The 22,489-nt window shown below is 44.5% G+C and overlaps 1 protein-coding gene across 4 annotated transcripts in view; it reads left to right on the forward strand.

Annotated features, from left to right (window-relative positions):
- Positions 1-21,125, forward strand: part of ncapg (non-SMC condensin I complex, subunit G) — a 134,024-nt gene extending 112,899 nt beyond the window's left edge. For all 4 annotated transcript variants that reach the window (XM_085966965.1, XM_085966990.1, XM_085966981.1 and 1 more), the window contains 3 exons: positions 12,110-12,217; positions 12,481-12,562; positions 20,127-21,125. In XM_085966965.1, the coding sequence (XP_085823091.1) occupies positions 12,110-12,217; positions 12,481-12,562; positions 20,127-20,253 (317 nt within the window). In that variant the 3' untranslated portion in view covers positions 20,254-21,125. The remainder of the gene's footprint in view (positions 1-12,109; positions 12,218-12,480; positions 12,563-20,126) is intronic.
- Positions 21,126-22,489: the final 1,364 nt, after the last annotated feature.

Raw genomic sequence — 22,489 nt, forward strand, 5'->3', positions numbered from 1 at the left:
ACACTGCAAGTGTTTAGTTTTCCTCCGTGCCTTCTTTCCACGCTCTTTTCTCTTCCCCCTCCCCCGCCAGAGACCGTGATGACATTGGCCTCCGACGTCGACCGCACATTTGGTGTGATGGGGACAGTGGCGGTGCCAGCCTTGGCAGCTTATTTGCTTTGGCGGTGTACGTGTCACACTTCCTTGATTGTCTGACGTCCAGAAGACGCGGTAGAGAGTTCCCTGGTGGTTAACCATGAATCCACCCTCCGTTTCCTCCTGAACATATAGCTGGCGCCGGAAGGGGAAGACATGACTGAGACTGGCCTCCCTGAAGCCGAGCGGGATCAGCGCTACCCCCGACCTCGCCTCCCCTCACTGAGAATAAAGGGCGAGACATTTGATAAAATAACTCGCTGCATGGTGGCCTCGAGAGGATCCACCGGCAGGAAGGTCCCGCCCACCGTAAGCCCGTACATTTTCAAGGCGACAACGAAGGCTGAAGGGCCGACAACCCCAGCCATGGTTTTGACGCATGCCTCGATGGTCATGTTGGGGTGAGTGTAGCTCTTCACCCCATGTTTTTTGGTGATAAGGGTGAAAGGTGACAGGGCAGCAAGAATGGCTGTAGCTGCCATGCGTATGTCGTTGCTTGCCCCATCACCAGCAAAGATGGAGTTGCCATTACTGTTAATAAAGGGCGGCACTCGCCCCAGTTTTAGGCCTGCGACTAATATGGCCTTTATTCAAACAGGGATTTTAGAAAAAAAAGGGGGGGGGGAGAAACACCTCCCCCCTGTGGTGTCAGGATGGGAGAGGCACCTTCTCCCCTCAGCTCAAAAAAAGGTAAAGGAAACAATAATAACAAAGGGTGAGGTTGCCTCAAGAGTGAGCGAGGGAAGGAAGGAGGATGCAAAGGTGGAGTCACCACTCAAAACAGGGCTCTTTCAGCCTTTATCTTCTTTCCTCCCAATACCTACAGATAATAATCTTGAAGAGAAAGTGCACCAACACCCACCTTATGTTGATCTTTGGTTGGTAGCAGTCTCCAGGTAGACGTTATTTTCTTCCAGTTATTGTAGAAGTTGTAGTTGTGGTTCTCCTTCACTCTCCCTCTCCCAATATGGAGAGACAAAATGCAAGCAAGCAAATTGCTCCCCTTCTCCCTGCTTTCCAGTAGGAATAGTAAAGCCTAGTCTTTAGAAGCCTTTATTTACAAAGACACACCAATACATACTGTGCACCCCCCCACCCCAGAGCCAGCTTCTGTATATCAATAGCATGAACCTTGTAGAGAATTATATAGGAGACCACAGAGGATATACAAATCTAGCAGGTTTGCCCTAAATGAAGGATTAAGCATTAATGGATTGATACTGTGTTTGTCTAAAGAAATACATCTATCAAGAGCACAGAGAAATGTGATAAAGGATTGGAACTAGGCACACAATTTAAGAACCATGCCCCATATCGCAAAGTTCAACCATTTAGAAAATTCCTAGTAAACCCTTGTAATAAAGAAAGTGTCTTCAGAGTTTTGCTTGGAGAGTTGAAGCATTAATAGTGGAAAGCGCAGTGGGAATGTTTGGTTTGTTGGCTGTGGTGATGGATGCCTGTAATGAGGACACTGAAAGCCGCACTGAGGAAGTGATGAACCTGAAGCACACACAGGGAGAAGCAGCTACTCGAATCTTCCATGTATCGCTGCATCCCGATTTAACTGAAGCAATTGTAATTGTGTCTGAAGACACAGGCTTCTTTCTATTGTACTGTGCTTTTCAATGCTAAGATTCCCTCGTAAATGTGTCCAAGAAGTAGCAAAGTATATTGGCAACAGAAAGATTGTCGACATAACAGGGGCAATAGAAACTTGCATTTATGCAGCACCTTTAATGTAGAAAAACAGATGCCAAACTAAAGGTGGCAGACATTTACACCTTTCTAGTTGGTATGCATCATTTGCTGGTTTTGATGCAGTGAATGCCTTTGTTGGCTATGGAAAGATTGTTGCTTTTCAAGATCTTTTAAATCTGACCAAACGTTCTAAGAGGCATTTCAGCAGCTGGGAGAACAGTGGAGCTTACTTCCTTAGGGGTATGAGCAGCTCATGTGCAGTTCCAAAGCTGGTGTGAGCAATGTTAATGTATTACGGTACAGACTTTTCTGTGCCAAGAAAATTAATGATTCTCAACGCTTGCCCCCTTATGCGACATTGTAATAGAACCAGTACTTTCGTGCCAACTACTGGGTGGAAGCTGGGAGCGATGCATTGAGAACTTCCCTTATGTCAAGCTCCACTGCAGGACTTCAGCCTCCTTCTGGATGCGATCTTAAAGTGAGGTCCTCATCTGCCTGTTCAATGGATCAGATGGATATATAGAAACATAGAAGATAGGAGCAAGAGTAGGCCATTCGGCCCCTCGAGCCTGTTCCGCCATTTAATGAGATCATGGCTGATCATCCAAATTCAGTACCCTGTCCCTGCTTTCTCCCCATATCCCTTGATCCTTTTAGCCTTAAGAAATATATCTAACTCCTTCTTGAATATATTTAATGAATTGGCTTCAACTGCCTTCTGTGGTAGAGAATTCCACAGGTTCACCACTCTGGGTGAAGAAATTCCTCCTCATTTCTGTCCTAAATGGCTTACCCCTTATCCTTAGACTGTGCCCCTGGTTCTGGACTCCCCCGCCATCGGGAACATCCTTCCTGCATCTAGTCTGTCTAGTCCTGTTAGAATTTTATAAGTTTCAACGAGATCTCCTCTCATTCCTCTAAACTCCAGTGAATATAAGCCCAATTGACCCAATCTCTCCTCATACGTCATTCCTGCCATCCCAGGTATTGGTCTGGTGAATCTTCGCTCCACTCCCTCCATGGCAAGAACATCCTTCCTCAGATAAGATGACCAAAACTGCACACAATACTCAAGGTGTGGTCTCACCAAGGCCCTGTACAACTGCAGCAAGACATCCTTGCACCTGTACTCTAATCCTCTCGCTATGAAGGCCAACATACCATTTGCCGCCTTAACCGCCTGCTGCACCTGCATGCTTACCTTCAGCGACTGGTGCACAAGGACACCCAGGTCTCGTTGCACTTCCCCTTTTCCCAATCTATTGCCGTTCAGATAATCTGCCTTCCTGTTTTTGCCACCAAAGTGGATAACCTCGCATTTATCCACATTATAATGCATCTGCCCAATCACCCAACCTGTCCAAATCATACTGGAGTTTCTCTGCATCCTCCTCACAGCACACACGCCCACCCAGCTTTGTGTCGTCTGCAAACTTGGAGGTATTACATCTAGTTCCCTCGTCTAGATCATTAATATATATTGTGAATAACTGGGGTCCTAGCACCGATCCCTGCGGTACCCCACTAGTCACTGCCTGCCACTCGGAAAAAGACCCGTTTATTCCAACTCTTTGCTATCTGTCTGCCAACCAGTTCTCTATCCAAGTCAGTACCTTACCCCCAATCCCATGTGCTTTAACTTTGCACGCTAATCTCTTATCCGGGACCTTATCGAAAGCCTTCTGACAGTCTAAATATACCACATCGACTGGTTCTCCCTTATCTATTCTCCCAGTTACATCCTCAAAATATTCCAGTAAATTAGTCGAGCACGATTTACCTTTTGTAAATCCATGTTGACTTTGTCCGATCCTGTCACTGTTTTCCAAGTGCTCTGCTATTACATCTTTTATAATGGACTCTAGCATTTTCCCCACTACCGATGTCAGGCTAACCGCTCTATAATTCCCCGTTTTCTCTCTACCACCTTTTTTGAATAGTGGGGTTACATTAGCTACCCTCCAATCCATGGGAACTGTTCCAGAGTCTATAGAATTTTGGAAGTTGACCAGCAATGTATCTACTATTTCTAGGGCCCACTTCCTTAAGTACCCTAGGATGTAGATTATCAGGCCCTGGGGATTTATCGGCCTTCAATCCCGTCAATTTCCCTAACACCATTTCCCTACAAATACTGATTTCATTCAGTTCCTCCCTCTCATTAGACCCTATGTTCGCCGACATCTCTGGGAGGTTATTTGTGAAGACAGAACCAAAGTATGTATTTAATTGGTCTGCCATTTCTTTGTTCCCCATTATAAATTCCCCTGATTCTGACTGCAAGGGACGTACGCTTGACTTCACCAATCTTTTTCTTTTCACATATCTGTAGAAGCTTTTACAGTCAATTTTTATGTTCCCTGGAAGCTTACTCTCATACTCTATTTTCCCCCTCTTAATTAATCTCGTCGTCCTCCTTTGCTGAATCCTAAACTGCACCCAATCCTCAGGTTTGCTGCTTTTTCTGGCCAATTTATATGTCCTCTTCTTGGATCTTATGCTATCCCTAATTTCCCTTGTTAGCCACGGTTGAGCCACCTTTTCTGTTTTATTTTTATGCCAAACAGGGATGAACAAATTCTGTAGTTCATCCATGCGATCTTTAAATGTTTGCCATTGCCTATCCACCGTCAACCCTTTAAGTAACGTTCCCCAATCCATCCTGGCCAACTCGCGCCTCATACTATCGTAGTTTCCTTTATTTAAATTCAGGACCCTAGTCTCTGAGTCAACTACTTCACTCTCCATCTTAATGAAGAATTCGATCATATTATGATCGCTCCTCCCCAAGGGGCCTCGCACAACAAGGTTGCTAATTAATCCTTTCTCATTACATAATACCCAGTCTAAGATGGCCTGATCTCTAGTTGGTTCCTTGACATATTGGTCTAGGAAACCGTCCCGTATACACTCTAGGAATTCCTCCTCCACTGTATTGTTACTAATTTGGTTAGCCAAATATGTAGATTAAAGTCACCCATGATAACTGCTGTGCCCTTATTGCACTCGTCTCTAATTTCCTGTTTAATGCCATCCCCAACCTCAGCGTTACCACAGCATAAGAGTAGGGGGTCCTGGCCAAGATTCCTTCCTCAACTATCACCACCAAAACAGTTTAATTGTCTATTAATCTTGGTTGCTTTGCTGATTCTGAGGACTTGTGTGCAATTCATTAGCTCCGAATTGCTTAACGTTGTCCTGAGAGAGTGATCAGATGTAAATTTGTTCTCTTTCTTTGTCTTGCTGATCATCGCTGGTGTAGAGAAGCTGTGAATGAAAGGGAAAGATTTGCTATTCATTGGATAAATTGAGCACCAGTACTTTTCTCCGAGTGTGAAAGAAAGAACTTGCATTTATATAGCGCTTTTCATAACTTCAGGATGTCCCAAAGCACTTTACAGCCAATGAAATACTTTTGAAGTATAGTCACTGTTGTGATGTAGGAAATCGCAGTAGTCAATTTGTGCACAGCAAGGTCTTGCAAACAGCAATGAGCTAATAATGACTTGCATTTATATAGTGCTTTTAAAGTAGTAACAATGTCTCAAGGTGTATCACAGGAGCGTTTTCAGACAAAATTTGACACTGAGCCACATAGAGATATTAGAACAGGTGACCAAGGTAGCTTTTAAGGAGAGATTTAAAGGAGGAGAGGGGATGGAAAGGTTATGGGAGGGAATTCCAGAGCTTTGGGCCTAAACAGCTGAAAGCACTGCTGCTAGTGGTGGAGTGATGAAAATCAGGGATGCGCAGGAGACCAGAATTGGAGGAGCGTGGAGATCTCGGAGGGTTGTAGAGCTGGAGGAGGTTATAGAGATAGGAGGGCGAGGCCATGGAGGGATTGAAAACAAGGATGAGAATTTTTAAATTGAGGCGTTGCCGGACCTATGCAGGTCAGCGAACACAGGGATGATGGGTGAACGGGACTTGGTTAGGACATGGGCAGCAGAGTTTTGGATGACCTCAAGTTTATGGAAGGTTAGAGGCTGGCCAGAAGGGCATTGGAATAGACGAGTCTAGTGGTAACAAAGGCATGGATAAGAGTTTCAGCAGCAGATGTACTGAGGCAAGGGCGAGGTCAGGTGATGTTACGGAGGTGGAAGCCAGCGGTTTTAATGATGGAGAGGATATGGGGTTGGAAGCTCAGCTCGGGATCAAATAGGATGCCAAGGTTCCGAACAGTCCGGTTTGGCCTCAGGGAGGGGGGTGGAATAAGTGGCTAGGAACAGAGCTTGTGGTGGGGACCGAAGATAATGGCTTTGGTCTTCCCAATGTTTAAATGGAGGATATTGCTGCTCATCCAATACTGAATGTCAGACAAGCAGCGTGATAAATCAGACCAGATAATCTGTTTTTAGTGATGTTGGTTGAGGAGTAAATATTGGCCCTGCTCTTCTTTGAATAGTGTCATGGGCAATGTTCCCTCTAAGCTGCGCAACCGTGCAGCCCGGGACCAGCTTTTTAAAGTGTGAAATTTTGCGCATGCACAAAACTTTGGGCCGCGCAGCCCATTAAAGGGGCCACACACCCAAATAAAAATTAGGGGGAAATATTGGTCATGGGATCTTTTATGCCCACCTGAGATCATTCATTTTCTCAGTTCCAGTGATTCCTATGCAACTTCTTATAATCACAACTGAAGACTATGTAAACCGCACTGTGCAAGACCATTGCCATTTAAAGTAGTGATTTTTCCTCGTACGGTATAATTAATGGATAGTTAATATAGCTTCTCAAAAATAGATGATGATTGACCTTCAACTACCACAACCATCTTCCTTTGTGCTAGGTATGACTCCAGCCAGTGGAGAGTTTCCCCCCCCCGATTCCCATAGTGAGGTTTAGTTCAGCATGTGACAGGTGCCCTCTGATACCACACCAAATTGCTATTATTCCTGTGAGCCATGATGGTGTTAATTGCCTTTTTGACTCTGCAGGGCATCATGGCTAAGCCCAGTTGTGTGCCCCACACATGCACACTTCCAGCAGTAATCATTGGATTGCAATCGGGAACTGGAACTCTAACTCAAGACGTTGAAGCCAATTGTAGCACTCCTTCTGTTGCCTTGACTGAGATCAACTCAATCAACACAGATCTGGAATCTGTAACCTTCCTGCTCTATGGGTCTTGGCTACTTCCTGGTAAACTCACTGAGCTAACTGGGAGTTTCTCTCGTACAATTAATATGGTTCCTTCATACTAGGCCCTGTCTGCTCTCTCAGGTGGACGTAAAAGATCCTATGGCACTATTTCGAAGAAGAGCAGGGGAGTTATCCCCGGTGTCCTGGCCAATATTTATCCCTCAATCAACATAACAAAAACAGATTGTCTGGTCATTATCACATTGCTGTTTGTGGGAGCTTGCTGTGTGCAAATTGGCTGCCGCATTTCCCACATTACAACAGTGACTACACTCTTTAAGAGGTCCGGTGGTCGTGAAAGGCGCTATATAAATGCAAGTCTTTTCTTTCTATTTAGCTCAATATGCCTATCAAGCCAGTCTTCCTTCCCATGTCACCATAATAACTTCAAAAATAAACAAAATTCTGCAGTCCTTTTAAATAAGTACAATTGATGATGCTTATCTAGTGTACAATAGTTTTTCTTTTTAATTCAGTTTGTGATTCATTTTCTAAAGCGGCGATTTTAACTGGGGGCGGGAGTTGTGCAGGCAGGAGTCAACAACTTGTATTTATATAGCGTCTTTAACGTAGTAAAACATCCCATGGCGCTTCACTGGAGCAGTATAAAACAAAATTTGACACCGAGCCCCACAAGGAGAAATTAGGGCAGAGCTTGGTCAAAGAGGTAGGTTTTAAGGAGTGTCTTAAAGGAGAAAAGAGAGGCGGAGAGGTTTAGGGAGGGAATTCCAGAGCTTAGGGCTTTGTCAGCTGCAGACACAGCCACCAATGGTGGAGTGATTAAAATCAGGGATGCTCAAAAGGACAGAATTAGAGGAGCGCAGATATATTTTGGGGGGGGGGGGGGTGAATTTGTGAAGCTGGAGGAGATTACAGAGATAGGGTGAACAGGACTTGATGCGAGTTAGGACACGGGCAGCAGAGTTTTTGATGACCTCAAGTTTACGTAGGGGAGAACGTGGAGGCCAGCTAGGAGTGCGTTGGAACAGTCAAATCTAGAGGTAACAAAGGCATGGATAAGGGTTTCACCCGCAGATGAGCTGAGGAAGGGGCGGGGTCGGGTGAGGTTATGGAGGTGGAAATAGGCGGTCTTAGTTATGGCATAGATATGTGGTCAGAAGCTCATTTCAGGGTCAAATATGATGCCAAGGTTATGAACAGTTTGGTTCAGCCTCAGATAGATGCTAGGGAGAGGGATGAGTTGGTGGCTAGGGAACGGAGTTTGTGGCGGGGACAACAGACAATGGCTTTGGTCTTTCCAATATTTAGTTGGAGGAAATTTCTGCTTATCCAGAACTGGACAATTTAGAGACAGTGGAGGTGGTCGAGAGAGGTGGTGCTGAGTTAGAACTGGGTGTCGTCAGCGTACTTGCGGAACCTGACGTGTTTTCAGATGATGTCGCCAAGGGGCAGCATGTAGTTGAGAAATAGGAGGGGGCCAAGGATAGATCCTTAGGGGACACCAGAGGTAATGATGCGGGAGTGGGAAGAGAAGCTATTGCAGGTGATTCTTTAGCTATGATTAGATAGATAAGAATGGAACCAGACGAACGCAGTCCCACCCAGCTGGACAATGATGGAGAGGCGTTGGAGGATGGCGTGGTGAACCGTGTCAAAGGCTGCAGACAGGTTGAGAAGGCTGAAGAAGGAATAGTTTACCTTTGTCACAGTCACATAGGATGTCATTTGTGACTTAGATAAGAGCTGTTTCGGTACTGTGGCATGGGGCGGAAACCTGATTGGAGGGATTCAAACATGGAGATCTGGGCAAGATGGGCACGGATTTCGGAGGTGACAACACGTTCAAGGACTTTGGAGAGTAAAGGGAGGTTGGAGATGGGGCGGTAGTTTGCAAGGATGGAGGGATCAAGGGTTGTTTTTTTGAGGAGAGGGATGATGACGGCAGATTTGAAGGAGAGGGGGACAGTACCCGAGGAGAGAGAACTGTTAATATCAGCTAACATGGGAGCCAGAAAAGGAAGTTGAGTGGTCAGCAGTTTGGTGGGAATAGGGTCACGGGAGCAGGAAGTCTCATGGACAAGATGAGCTCAGAGAGGACATGAGGGGAGAGCGGAGAGAAACTGGAGAAAGATGCGAGTTCAGGGCTACGGCAGGGGGAAACCTTAGAGGAAGTTTTGCCTGGTGGGCTAGGGGAAGGAAGGGAAGTGGCAGAGGCAGCTGATTGGATGGTCTCAATCTTGGAGACAAAGAAGTCCATGAGTTCCTCACGCTTGTTGGAGGTGAGGGTGGAGGGGAGAGGTGTTTAAGAAGACGGTTTGCAGTAGAGAAATGAAGCCAGGGGTGGTCATTGCATACCAGAATGATCCTAGAATAGTGTGCAGTGTTGGCAGACGAGAGTATGACCCAATAGTGCTTTGTGGGGTCCAGACAGATGCATGGCTAAATCAGTTGTTCGCCACATTCCATGGACAAATCTGTTAATGGGTAAAACGACAGAAGATCAGTGTTCAAAAAAGAATTTAACGCGATACAGAACCAGTTTATACCTCTAAGGGGCAAGAGCTCTACTTACCAAAAGAAAAAGCCATGAACAATTAGAGGTAAGAGACAACATCAAACTAAAAGAAAAAGCATACAAAAATGCAAAAAAAGCGCAGATTCTGGCAAATGGGAAAGATACAAACAACAGCAAAGGGAGACAAAACAGATAGAGCTACAAAAAGGGAGTATGAAAAGAAACTTGCAAGGGACATCAAAATCAAAACGCAAAAAATTTACAATTATATTAGGAAAAAGAGGATGGTCAGGAGCAATGTTGGCCCCTTGAAAACTGATAACTGTGATATTGTCAATGATAAGGAAATGGCAGACGTGTTGAATAATTACATTGCATCAGTATTTACAGTAGAGGAAGAGGTTAGCATGCCAGAAACCTCAAGGAAACTAATATTGAATTGGGGACAGGGACTCAACAAAATTAACGTAAGCAAAATAACAATAATGAAGAAAATAATGGCACTAAAGAGTGACACATCCCCAGGACCAGATGGTTTCCATCCTAGGGTTTTAAAGGAAGTAGGTGAGCACATTGCAGATGCCCTAACTATAATCTTCCAAAGTTCGCTCGAATCAGGAACCGTTCCTTTAGATTGGAAAATTGCGCAAGTCACTCTGCTAATTGAGAGGGAAACCAGGGATAATGGGCAGGTACTCTAATTGGCAGGATGTGACTCGTGTCCCACAGGGATCTGTGTTGGGGCCTCAACTATTCACTGTATTTATTAACGACTCGGATAATGGGATAGAAAGCCATTGTGCTGATGACACGAAAATAAGTGGCATTGTAGGCAGTGTAGATGAAAGCATAAAATTACAAAGAGATATTGATAGATTAAGTGAATGGGCAAAACTGGCAAATGGATTTCAATGTAGGCAAATGTGAGACCATCCACTTTGGACCTAAAAAGGATAGAACAGGGCACTTTCTAAATGGTGAAAAGCTAAAAACAGCGGAGGTCCAAAGAGACTTTGGGTCCAGGTACATAGATCATTAAAATGTCATGAACAGGTACAGAAAATAATCAAAAAGGCTAATGGAATGCTGACCTTTATATCTAGAGGACTAGAATGCAAGGGAGTAGAAATTATGCTACAGCTGTACAAAACCCTGGTTAGACCACCTGGAGTATTGTGAGCAGTTCTGGGCTCCACACCTCTTGGGAAGGATATATTGGCCTTGGAGGGGGTGCAGTGTAGGTTTGCCAGAATGATACCCGGACTCCAGGGGTTAAATTATATGGGGGTGGAATTACACAAACCAGGGTTGTAGTCCCTGGAATTTAGACAGTTAAGGGGTGATTTGATTGAAGTTTACAAGTTATTAAGGAGAACAGATAGGGTATCTAGAGAAACTTTTCCGCTGGTTGGAGAGTCTAGGACTAAAGGGCATAGTCTAAAAATTAGAGCCAGACCTTTTCAGGAGTGAAATTTGGAAATACTTTTACACCCAAAGGGTGGTAGAAGTTTGGAACTTCTGCAAACGGCAATTGATGCTAGATCAATTGTTAATTTTAAATCAGAGATTGATGGCTTTTTATTAACCAAAGGTATTAAGGGATATGGGGCAAAAGCGGGTATATAGAGTTAGGTCGGAGATCAGCCATGATCTCATTGAATGGCGGAACTGGTTCGGGCTAAATGGCCTACTCCTGTTCCTATGTTCCATATCCGTTCAAGTCTGTGTCCCTTGGACTTAAGGGAGCGGAGATGAGCGCCATACCGGGGGAACGGCCAGGGTGAGAGAGAGTAATGGTTTTAATGGGGACTGGGACATCAAAGGTGGTGGTGAGGGTGTGGTTGAGCAGATCGGTAGCTGCAGAAATGTCATGGTGAATGGAGGGCCATAGGCTAGATAGTTGGGATTTTATAAGTGCAGTTGTAAGTGATATGGGAGAGAGTTTTTTCTGGGGTTGAGGCAGATGGCAAACTGCCCGGACCTCTGCAGCATGAAGCTCAGGAGATTTTTAATTCTCTGGCCCCATCAGTTTCCCGCCCAAATCTGGCAGGAGGCGGTAGCTGGCCAGTGGGCGGGAGCAGAGTTTCAGGCAGCAAAGAGGCTGTCTCTTGAGACCCAAAGGAATAGTCCCCCGGTACACTGGTAAGTGGTTAGGAGGGGGTGTTGGAGGGCCTCATAGGAGAGGGAAGGAAGTTCGAGGCAGGTGATGCCTTGTGGGGCCTGGAGGAGCACCAAGATCACAACCCATGTGAAGGCATTGAGGTCGGTGCGGGTTTATCACCCAGGCCATTTTAACTGCCCGATTGCTGTGTTTCCATCAGACAGGCAGTGTTAAATTGGCCCTCAAGTTCCTTGTGAAAATGCTACTTTAGTTCTCAAAAGGATTTTATATTTTGTTATTTGTATACAAGTATTATTAATGTTTACCAAGAAAAAACTATATTTAATTCTATATTTTGAGAATTAGAAAGCATTAATGCGTCTCCTGCAAATTTGATGTCTTGCAAAATTTCACTTCTAGTTAATCACTACAATTGAAAATATCTGCAAGCTCACATTAATTAGCAGTTTGCTTTTAAATTGAGAACTTTTGAATGGTTTGCAGCATTGAAGGGATTGAAGTAGTTCTGCACATATTGTGCCTTTTTTTTGCAGATGAAAATAAATCCCAAATCACTGGGAATGTAGCTGTCTCAGAACAACAAAGTAATGAAACAGTAAATGATAAAGGAGGGAAAGAGATGAACAAGATCAACAAAAAAGGTAATTTTGATTTCTTCTGTTTAGTACCATGGATATTAGAAGATGACGTAGCCCATATCGGATTATAGAATGATACGACACGGAAGGAGGCCATTCGGCCTTTTGATAAATGCAGAACTAAGTTAACAAGCACTTTTTAAAATTAAGTTTTCTGTATAGTTGGAATGTTGTATTGGAATTTTATACTGGAGTGGATTTTATTTGTCCAGATGTTATCTTGTAACCACCTTAAGTGAGACTTATGTATACTGTGCTCCCTTTAGAACAAGGTAAAGGTTTGTCAACTGCCAAGTCTGTAACCAAAAGCAGAAGGACCAAGAGAACAGTAAAATCCTCCGATGAAAGGCAAGTATAGCATCAGTGGATTCTCTATCATTAGAACTAATCTTACATATCTTTAAATAGTTATTTGTGATCCCTCTGAAAGCTATTGAAACATTTCAGCCACAAATAGAAATGGTACTTTTATCTGGGTTTGGTGTTTCAAGCCCTCATCCCACTATCTCAAGAAACCCTGTCCTGTAAGCATTAAATGTACAGTACACATTGGAGGCAAACTGAAGGAATTGACACATACCCTTCCAGATTCACACAGCAGCACAGATCAGCAACTGACATTTAGGGAGTATTAGAAATCAGATAGGGATGGCACCATTCTTTCACTAACACCTGTTGATGATCTTCTCGTGTCTCAAAGTTGTCTAGATTTGGTTAACAGAATTGTTTGCCCCTTTGGCAGGAGATGGTGTATGGAGAAAATAGTGTTTTTTTTTGTTTACTTCATACTTATAATACTTTTGTAGGAACGGAGGTTCCTAACTAAATAATTCAGCTCAACTCGATGGATTAAAAGACTGGAATTTAATAACAACAAAGTTTGCTGGATGTTACACGGAGGAAATCAAAACACGTTCATTCAAGATGCCAGGTAGTCGAAGACTGCTGGAAAGTTCTCTAAGTTGACGTCATGACGTCCCCACGTTCTTCGCACCACTGGCGGTCACGTGATTGGCATCATGACGTCACCACGCAGGATAAAGGCAAACACACACTGTAAAGGTAACAATCAGTTTAAAGGTGCAGTCCCCGGCTGCACTATAATACAATTAAGGGGATTATACTAAAGTACACTGAGTCTCTTGTGGCTCCTCCACAGGCGCCCCCCCCAGAATCCCCGTTAATGGCCAGTGTCAAACGAACAGGGGGCTTGATGGTTCTCTCCGAGCGTCGACGACCCTCAGGCGGCGGAAGTTGAACGTCGGGAGAAAGCATGGAGCCTGGCTGTGGTTGTTGCGGCGTGTCAGGTGCGGCGAACGCTGTGTCTGACTGCGAAAATGACGATGAGGCATCTGTAGGCGGTTCAACGGCTGGCTGTTGTAATGATGAATCGGCGTGCCACGGCGGTCGTCATCGGCGAGGTGGCTGGGCAGGCACTATTGTTTCAGTGCGAGCGAGGTGAGCGGCCTTCAGACGGTCGATGGAGACGGTGTCCGGTCTGCCGCCTACGTCAACGGTGAAATATTTCTCACCGGCAGATATGACACAAAATGGGCCGGCGTATGGTGGTTTAAGTGGGTCTCTGTGCGCGCCGTGCCTGATGAAGACATAATCGGCGGACATGAGGTCCGCAGGAACGTGAGGCCTCTAAGTCATGATGCGAGGTCGGAATGGGCAGGAAGCTCTTGGCCGCCTCGCGATGCTGGATAAGCTGCTGAGTTGCAGACCACGGTTCTGTATGCGGAGGCAGGAAGTCACCAGGGACCCTCAAGGTTTGCCCGTAAACTAACTCAGCTGCTGAAGACTGAAGGTCTTCCTTGGGAGCCGTCCTTAGCCCTAGCATCACCCAAGGCAATCTGTCTACCCAGTTGGATCCGCGCAGGCTGGCACGAAGGGATGCCTTAAGCGACCGATGGAACCTTTCGCACAGGCCATTCGCCTGCGGATGGTAGGCGGTGGTACGGTGTAGCTTGGTACCTAAGCCATGTGCAACGGCGTTCCATAATTCGGAAGTGAATTGTGGACCTCGGTCCGATGATATGTCTGATGGGACGCCGAAGCGAGCCACCCACGACGACAGGAATGCCCTGGCAATATCAGCTGTAGTGGTAGCGACCAACGGAATCGCCTCTGGCCACCTGGTGGTGCGGTCCACTATTGTGAGGCGATGCGTGAAACCCTGTGAACCGGGGAGAGGATCCACGTGCACGTGGTCAAACCGTTGCTCTGGCACTGGAAACTCAGCCAAAGGGGCTTTAACATGCCGGTTGACTTTCGCTTTTTGACAATCAATACAATTGTTTGTCCAATCTCGGACATCTAAGTGCATGCCCTTCCACACGAACTTGCGGGACATGAGACGTTGCGAAGCTCGCATCCCTGGGTGTGACAACCCGTGTATCGCCCGAAAGACTTTCCTGCGCCACTCGACCGGCACTATGGGACGAGGCACTCCCATGGACGTGTCGCACAAAAGGGTGGTTCCTGCTGAGTGGAACTGAACGTCAGCGACTTTCCAACTGGAAGGCGTCGGGGTCAGCCAACTGCTCTTCCGCTAAGCCAGCAAAATCGACGCCCAGGTTAACTGCCAGGACAGGAGCGCGGGAGAGGCAATCGGCCACGAGATTGTCCTTGCCCGAGACGTGTCGTAGATCGGTGGTGAATTCCAAAATGAACGTGAGGTGGCGCTGTTGCCGCGCTGACCAAGGTTCAGACGTTTTGGCCATGGCAAACGTGAGTGGTTTGTGGTCCACAAACGCGGTGAACGGGCGTTCTAGCAGAAAGTGAAAATGTCGAATAGCCAAAAACCGGGCGAGCAACTCCCTATCGAACGTGCTGTACTTGCGTTCGTTCTTGCGTAGTTGGCGGCTGAAAAAGGCCAGCGGCTGCCAAGTACCGTCTACCCACTGCTCCTGCACCGCTCCAATGGCATAGTCCGAAGCATCCGTCGTGAGAGCGATGGTTGCACCTGGAATAGGGTGTGCCAGGATGGTTACATCTGCCGGTGCTGCTTTGGTATCTAGGAAGGCCTGGTCCATCTGGGGAGTCCAGTTGATGAGGTCTTTGCCAGATTTCCCTTTCAGTGCTTCATACAGCGGTTGCATCAACTGCGCTGCCTTGGGGACAAAACGATGGTACAAATTAACCATCCCCAGGAATTCCTGCAAGGACTTAACAGCGAGGGGATGTGGAAAAGCTGTAACAGCCTCGACCTTGGTGGCTAGTGGAACGGCGCTGTCCCATGTTATCCTGTGCCCCAGGAAATCGATGCTGGTGAGACCGAATTGGCATTTGGCCGGGTTGACAATGAGGCCATGCTGGCTTAACCGAGTGAAGAGCTGGCGTAGATGTAACAAGTGTTCCTTGGGGTTCTTGCTAGCGACGAGTATATCGTCCAGATATACGAAAAGGAAAGGCAAATCCCGTAAAACAGAGTCCATGAGCCGCTGGAAAGCCTGCGCTGCATTTTTTAACCCGAAAGGCATTCTTAGAAATTCGAAAAGGCCAAAAGGTGTGATGACCGCCGTCTTGGGAACATCTTGGGGGTGCACCGGAACCTGGTGATACCCGCGGACGAGATCCACCTTTGAAAATATTGAGTTTACAGCCAAATGTGCTGAGAAATCCTGGATATGAGGTATGGGATACCTGTCAGGAGTCGTGGCATCGTTTAGTCGTCTGTAGTCACTGCAAGGCCGCCACCCTCCACCTGGTTTGGGGACGATATGCAGTGGAGAGGACCAAGGACTGTCGGAGCGTTGGACGATCCCGAGGCGCTCCATTGTTTGGAATTCGGCTTTAGCCGCCGCAGGTTTGCTGGGTTCTAACCTGCGTGCCCAGGCGTAAACCGGTGATCCATTCGTGGTGATATGGTGTGCCACACCATGTTTCGTGACTGCTGCCGAGAAGGTAGGCCGGGTGAGCTCTGGAAACTCGCTGAGTAGGCGTGTAAACCCGTCTTGAACTGGTACCGCACAGGCGACCGACCAGGACACGGCGGTGCTGCGGTGGCAGGGCACCGCGTGGTAAGTGGACGCGTGAATAAGGCGGCAGTTTTTGATGTCGACTAGAAAACCATTTGCACAAAAGAAGTCGGCTCCCAGTATGGCCTGTGACACTGTGGCAGTGATAAATTGCCAGAGGAACTGCTGACCACCGAAAGTAACGGTAACCATCCGTTTCCCAAAAGTGCGAATCGCCGCGCCATTGGCTGCCTCGAGTGCAGGGCCGCGGCCTCCGGATTGTAGATCCAGCCTGGAAGCTGGCAAAATGCTGCACTGGGACCCAGTGTCGCAGAGGAATCGCCTCCCCGTTGTGGAATCCGTAACATAAAGTAATTTCCCCGTTGAACCGACCGCCATGGTAAATTGAACGTGCTTTTCAGGGCTTGTCGAAGGATTTTTTTGGGGGGGAGAAACTGCAGGGAGGCTTGCAGCATCGAGCTTTGGCGCCAAAACGGGCGTGGTACGTGCACCAGCCTGCTGGAGGCGGGCTGGGCTTCGCACGCGCAGGAGAAAGGCGCCTCGTGGCTGCACAGCACTGCTGTGAGACTGCAAAAATTTTGTCTGCCTCTGCCGCGAGCTTAACACAGTCGGTGATCTCAGAACTGGCCAAGGCTGTCTGCACCACATCAGGTAGCTGGCAGAGGAAAAGTTCTCGGAATAAAAAACATTGGCCTTCCGAACCAAGTAGGGTGAGCATTTGGCTCATTAATTCCGAAGGCTTTGAGTCCCCGATGCCTGGCATGGCAATGAGCCTGCGTGCGCGCTCTGATTTGTTAAGGCCAAATATTTGCAGTAAACGAGCTTTGAGAGCCTCATACTTGCCCTCGTCTGGTGGACTGCTCAGTAGGCCGCCGACCCTTGAGGCCGTGGCGCTGTCGAGAGCGGAGACCACGTAAAAATAACGGGTCGAATCCGCTATGATCTCCCGCAGGTGAAACTGTGCTTCCGTCTGTAGGAACCAAGCTTCTGGTTGCTGCTCCCAGAACTGAGGCAATTTGAGGGCGACGGCATTTGTGCTCATGTTGAATTCTCTTCGAAGTTTGTTCGACGAGATCGGGGTCACCAATGTAGGAACGGAGTTTCCTAACTAAATAATTCAGCTCAACTCGATGGATTAAAAGACTGGAATTTAATACCAACGAAGTTTGCTGGATGTTACAAGGAGGAAATCAAAACACTTTCGTTCAAGATGCCAGGTAGTCGAAGACTGCTGGAAAGTTCTCTAAGCTGACGTCATGACGTCCCCACGTTCTTCGCGCCACTGGCGGTCACGTGATCGGCGTCATGACATCACGCAGGATAAAGGCAAACACACACTGTAAAGGTAACAATCAGTTTAAAGGTGCAGTCCCCGGCTGCACTATAATACAATTAAGGGGATTATACTAGCGTACACTGAGTCTCTTGTGGCTCCTGCACACTTTGTCATTTAAATCAAAAATGATGGGGTTTAATTCCTTCAGGTACTGTACTAGTTGATTGCTTTGTGTGCTATTTTTATGTTATAATAAAATGAAGAAATTAAACCCCTATAATGTCAAATCAAGAACAAATAGGCATTAAAGCATGCTGCTGCCCTTCTCTTCCCTGCACCCCGCCAACAAAAATTTAAATGCGAGCAGATTCACTGTTCTTTGTATAGCTCAGTGTTCTGAGATATGGGCTTTCTTCAGCTTTTCTTTGAATCTCTTTTATCGTCATTTTATAAGGGCAATCTAGAAAGCATTGACAAGTCACCTTTATTATCTTGCACTCGTGTGTTACAGATTTCTTGTGCACTGTAAGAAAAAACTATTTGGAAGCTAAAATGATATTAGCTTTGAATTGCACTGCTTTTTAAAAAAATACCTTCACCTCCTTTGGAGACCTCAAGGATTTTGCAAGACATTATGTATTAAAACTAATTTGCCTCTGTGTGAAGAATACTGCATTGCATATGTGATCAGTGTAACTTTGGTTTAAAAAAAAAACCAACATTCAGAATTAAAGTGTATAACTAACCAGTAATATTGGCCAGGATACTTCAAATGATACCATGGGATCTTTCATGTCGACCTGAGAGGGCAGATGGGGCCTCAGTTTATCATCTCATCCAAAAGATGGTACTTCCGACAGTGCTGGACTCCCTCAGTACTGCACTGGAGTGTCAGCCTAAATTATATTACATGGTTGTTTGGCTTTAGATTAGAGCAGTGTTATCCATTAGACAATTGCTGACTAGCCACAGGTGTGGCTACATCGACACCATTTTAACCACATGCACTAATTTTAGTAGAAAATGCCTTACTTATGCTTGCACAATACAGGTAAATGTACTTCACGTGTATATTTACTTAACAACATCTACCACCATTCAGTAACCAAGAAAGTAAGGTATTCACAATGATCATAAAATACTCGAGCACTCTGCTTTTTGTCTTACCATTTTGCTAACAAAAAAGGTTTAAAGTACACAGGCACACGCCGTGGGAATGAGTATTGAGATCACATGCCCAATGACAGTGTCTACTTACTCATTTTTTATTTACTAATCAGAAATGCAATTAGCCACATCTGCTATTTAAATTTTCTCTGCAATCACATTCCAACCATAAGAATACTACCCAGATTCCAGCAATATCTTTTTCTCAGAGATGCCAGCATCCATGACACTTAAGTTGTGAAGAAATCTTTCTATGATAGTGTTGCCTTAACTTTGAATTCTGTGTTAAGTGGATTATCATATGCTCCTAGGAATAAAATGACAGAGGTTAGCTGCGCAGGCTTGGAATCTCAGACAGTACATCTGGACCGCCACAAGTGCAGATTCTATTTGTGAACTTAGTTTCTTCCTGATCTCTAACCCCAATCTCTTGCAATTCTTGACCCTGTTGCTCCAATTCCAACTGATTTTTCAGGTAGAATCCTGTCCTGATGAAGCAGATAAGTTTTTAGTAGAACACCCTCCTGCCAGCAAGGTCACATGGTGCTAGAAGAGCTGGTCTGCCAGCATTTTTGTTTGTGCACAGGATAGGTTAGGTCATGCACGAGTGTGAGGTCAGGTACTGTTGCTTACACCGAAAAGCTAATAAAAAATTTCTAGTGTACAGAGAGTTGTGTGTAAACTTGTAAGATTTGATGTCTTAATTTGTTCACCCTCCTATTGTATGTATGTCTTTTATTTGGCTGGAAAGTAAGGAGTTGTCATGAGTCGCCTTAAATGAACATGTACATGGTATACCAGAAGCAGCAACACCAATGTATAATAAAATGTCAAAGGAGCAGCAATGTAATAGTTGTGTGGAACATGTATCAGTGTGACAATACGATAAAGTAAGCGATTACATAGACTGGAGGGAGAATTGTATAATAGTGAGTTGATAGGCAGGTTTCAGATAGAAAATTGTGGGGTAGGATTCTCCCAATTTCCTGCCGTAATATCGGCGTAAACAGCCGTTTCTACGGAGTTTGCAACAATGTTACGGCAGAAGATTAGGAAAACCTTCTCGGAAATCAAGCACATATATTTATATCTCATAATATATTTAGATTTATCTATAGTTAGATATGTTTAGACAATTACATTTCTAAATCTGATATACTGTGGTAATCATCTATTTTGTTTCTAATTATATAATGGATAGGAACAATGAGCAACTTATATATGTAACTGAGAAGTACAGAGCACAGATTTGTCTCTGTACTCAATTATTTTTAAATTTTTATCCATCAGCAGTACAGGAGATCCATTAGGATTTTGGAATAATTACTGGCTCTACAATTCTTTTTGATAAGGAAAACTGTAAATCCTGAGTTTCATGCATAACCCCCTTTCTCAAATAAGAGTGTAGTTGCTGGTGTGTTGCAACTCAATAAGGTTACTGTCTTTTAAATTTTATTTGATAATTAATTGCATGATTTTATTTTAGTGATGGCCAAGACTTTGCAACTCCAGCTCCTTCAGCATCAACAAGACCTTCAAGACGAGCAAAAATAGCAGCAATGGAGAAAACAAAAATGAATCTCTCTCGATTATTGAACAAGGGAGATGATTAGTCCAAAAAGCTACATTTCACATATTCGTGCTATTACCTTGTTTCTGAGAGGCAATGTTTTATGTGATTTTTCAATTTAGTGTCATATAAATCATATATCTGTGCTGTGTGATTGTAGTTATTAGATAGCATTAAAGTGAGATGCTACTGTATTTAGAAACATTTCTTTTAGCTTACCATGCCAGTATTTCTTCAAGGCATGAACATCTTTTTATTATGGTGATGCAGATGTGCATCCTGAAGATGCTCCATAATACCTTGAGCTAAAAGTTCAGAACAATGAGAGCAATGGATTCAGTAGCAATGTTGTGCTTCATATCCAGTATCTGCTTTAACTGATCTAGGAGCTAAGAATGATTATTGGGTATGTTTGTGAATTTTTAGGTTGTGGGTATTGATGTTGCCTGATATGTTTTAAAAATAATGTTACTTTTCTAGTAAAGAATCTTTCCATTGAGCACCCACTTAAAAAATAAAGGTGTATTATTAATCTGAGCTATATTGGTAATATATGACCACTTAATTTTAATTTCTGGTTCTTAGAACTATTTGGGTGCTAAAAGGCCAGGGAAATGGTTAAATATATCACCTTGAAAAGGTTAGAGTCTTGCCCTCAGTGAGGTTTGATGCCAGTTAAGGCTTGTCTGGACCCTACTTTTAAGGCCAATATTTTTCTTCCCTTGTACTCCCAAGCAGCATTTCTCATTCAAGAATAAAGCTGCCAGAATATCACCAGTGAAAAATATAATTATTGGAATAAATTCCTTACTGCATAACTAGAAAATAGCCCTGGCAGTGAGTGACTTTTTCTAGTAAGTGGCAATTTCTTCTCAATGATGTTACAAATTAAACTTCGATATTTTCTTAATTATAGCAATTGCAATGTATGAGTTTTTTGTGCTTTAATCTTATACAGTATTACAGACAAGATTTTTAAAAATATATGTGTTGAGCTTTTTAAACACAACTTTCCTGCTCTAATGTACCAGGCTGTACCCTCATGATCAAATGGTATACATCTGGTAATGTGTAGCCCAGGGCTAAACCATCATCTTATTCAGTAGTAACACTGGGTGAAGAAATTCATGTAGTATTCTCATTTCATCTATGTCAATGCAGTAAGAGGAAATGACAAAAACTGGATGCACTATGTATGGACTAAAATAACCAAATTAATTTAGATTTAATTTAGGGAAGTAGAGATAATAGTCTATACTGTACAGCACAATAACTATTAAAGATGTAGAAATAGTTCCCAAATGGTTTAATTTACCCTATTGAATCTTCAGACTTTCTCCAGTTTAAATAAACAGTGCAATGTCTTTCAGTTCCTTGAAGCCAAACTTCATTAGGACTATATTTCTCTTCTGACTGGAATAAAACATTGTTGCAAAGATTAGTGGTAGGCCATAAGATTGGGAAAATTTTAGAAACCAGCAAAGGATGACTCAAAAAATAATAGAGGGCGAAAATAGCTTATGAGAGTAAACTAGCAAGAAATATAGTAAGAGCTTCTGCAAGTATATAAAAAGGAAGAGAGTAGCTAAAATAAACGTTGGTCCCTTAGAGGACGAGACTGGGGAAATAATAATGGGAAACAAGGAAATGGCAGAGGCATTGAACAAATATTTTGTATCTGTCTTCACAGTGGAGGACACTAAAAACATCCCAGTAACAGTAGAAAATCAAGGGGCAAAGGGGAGGGAGGAACTTAAAACAATCACCATCGCTAGAGAAAAAGTGCTAGGCAAACTTATGGGTTTAAAGGCTGACAAGTCTCGGCCTGCATCTTAGGGTCTTAAAAGAAGTGGCTACAGAGATAATGGATGCATTGGTTGTAATCTTCCAAAATTCCCTCGACTCTGGGAAAAGTCCCTGCGGATTGGAAAACCGCAAATGTAATGCCCTTATTCAAAAAAGGAGGGAGACGGAAAGCAGGAAACGATAGGCCAGTTAGCCTAACGTCTGTCATTGGCAAAATGCTCGAATCCATTAAGGAAGTAGTAGTAGGGCATTTAGAAAATCATTAAACCATGTTGACTATTGTTTCATTGTATTATGAAAGGGAAATCGTATTTGACAAATCTATTACATACGAATTAGGAACAGGAGTAGGCCAAAATCAGATCAGCTATGATCTCATTAAATCGCGGACAAGCTCGAGGGGCTGAATGGCCTGCTCCTATTTCTTATGTCCTTAAAACACTAATGAATGAAGTAACTGCTGTTTTCTCCTG

This window comes from Somniosus microcephalus, chromosome 2 (assembly GCF_052327205.1).
Source record: "Somniosus microcephalus isolate GS21.2 chromosome 2, FLI_Smic_1.0, whole genome shotgun sequence".
NCBI lineage: Eukaryota > Metazoa > Chordata > Chondrichthyes > Squaliformes > Somniosidae > Somniosus > Somniosus microcephalus.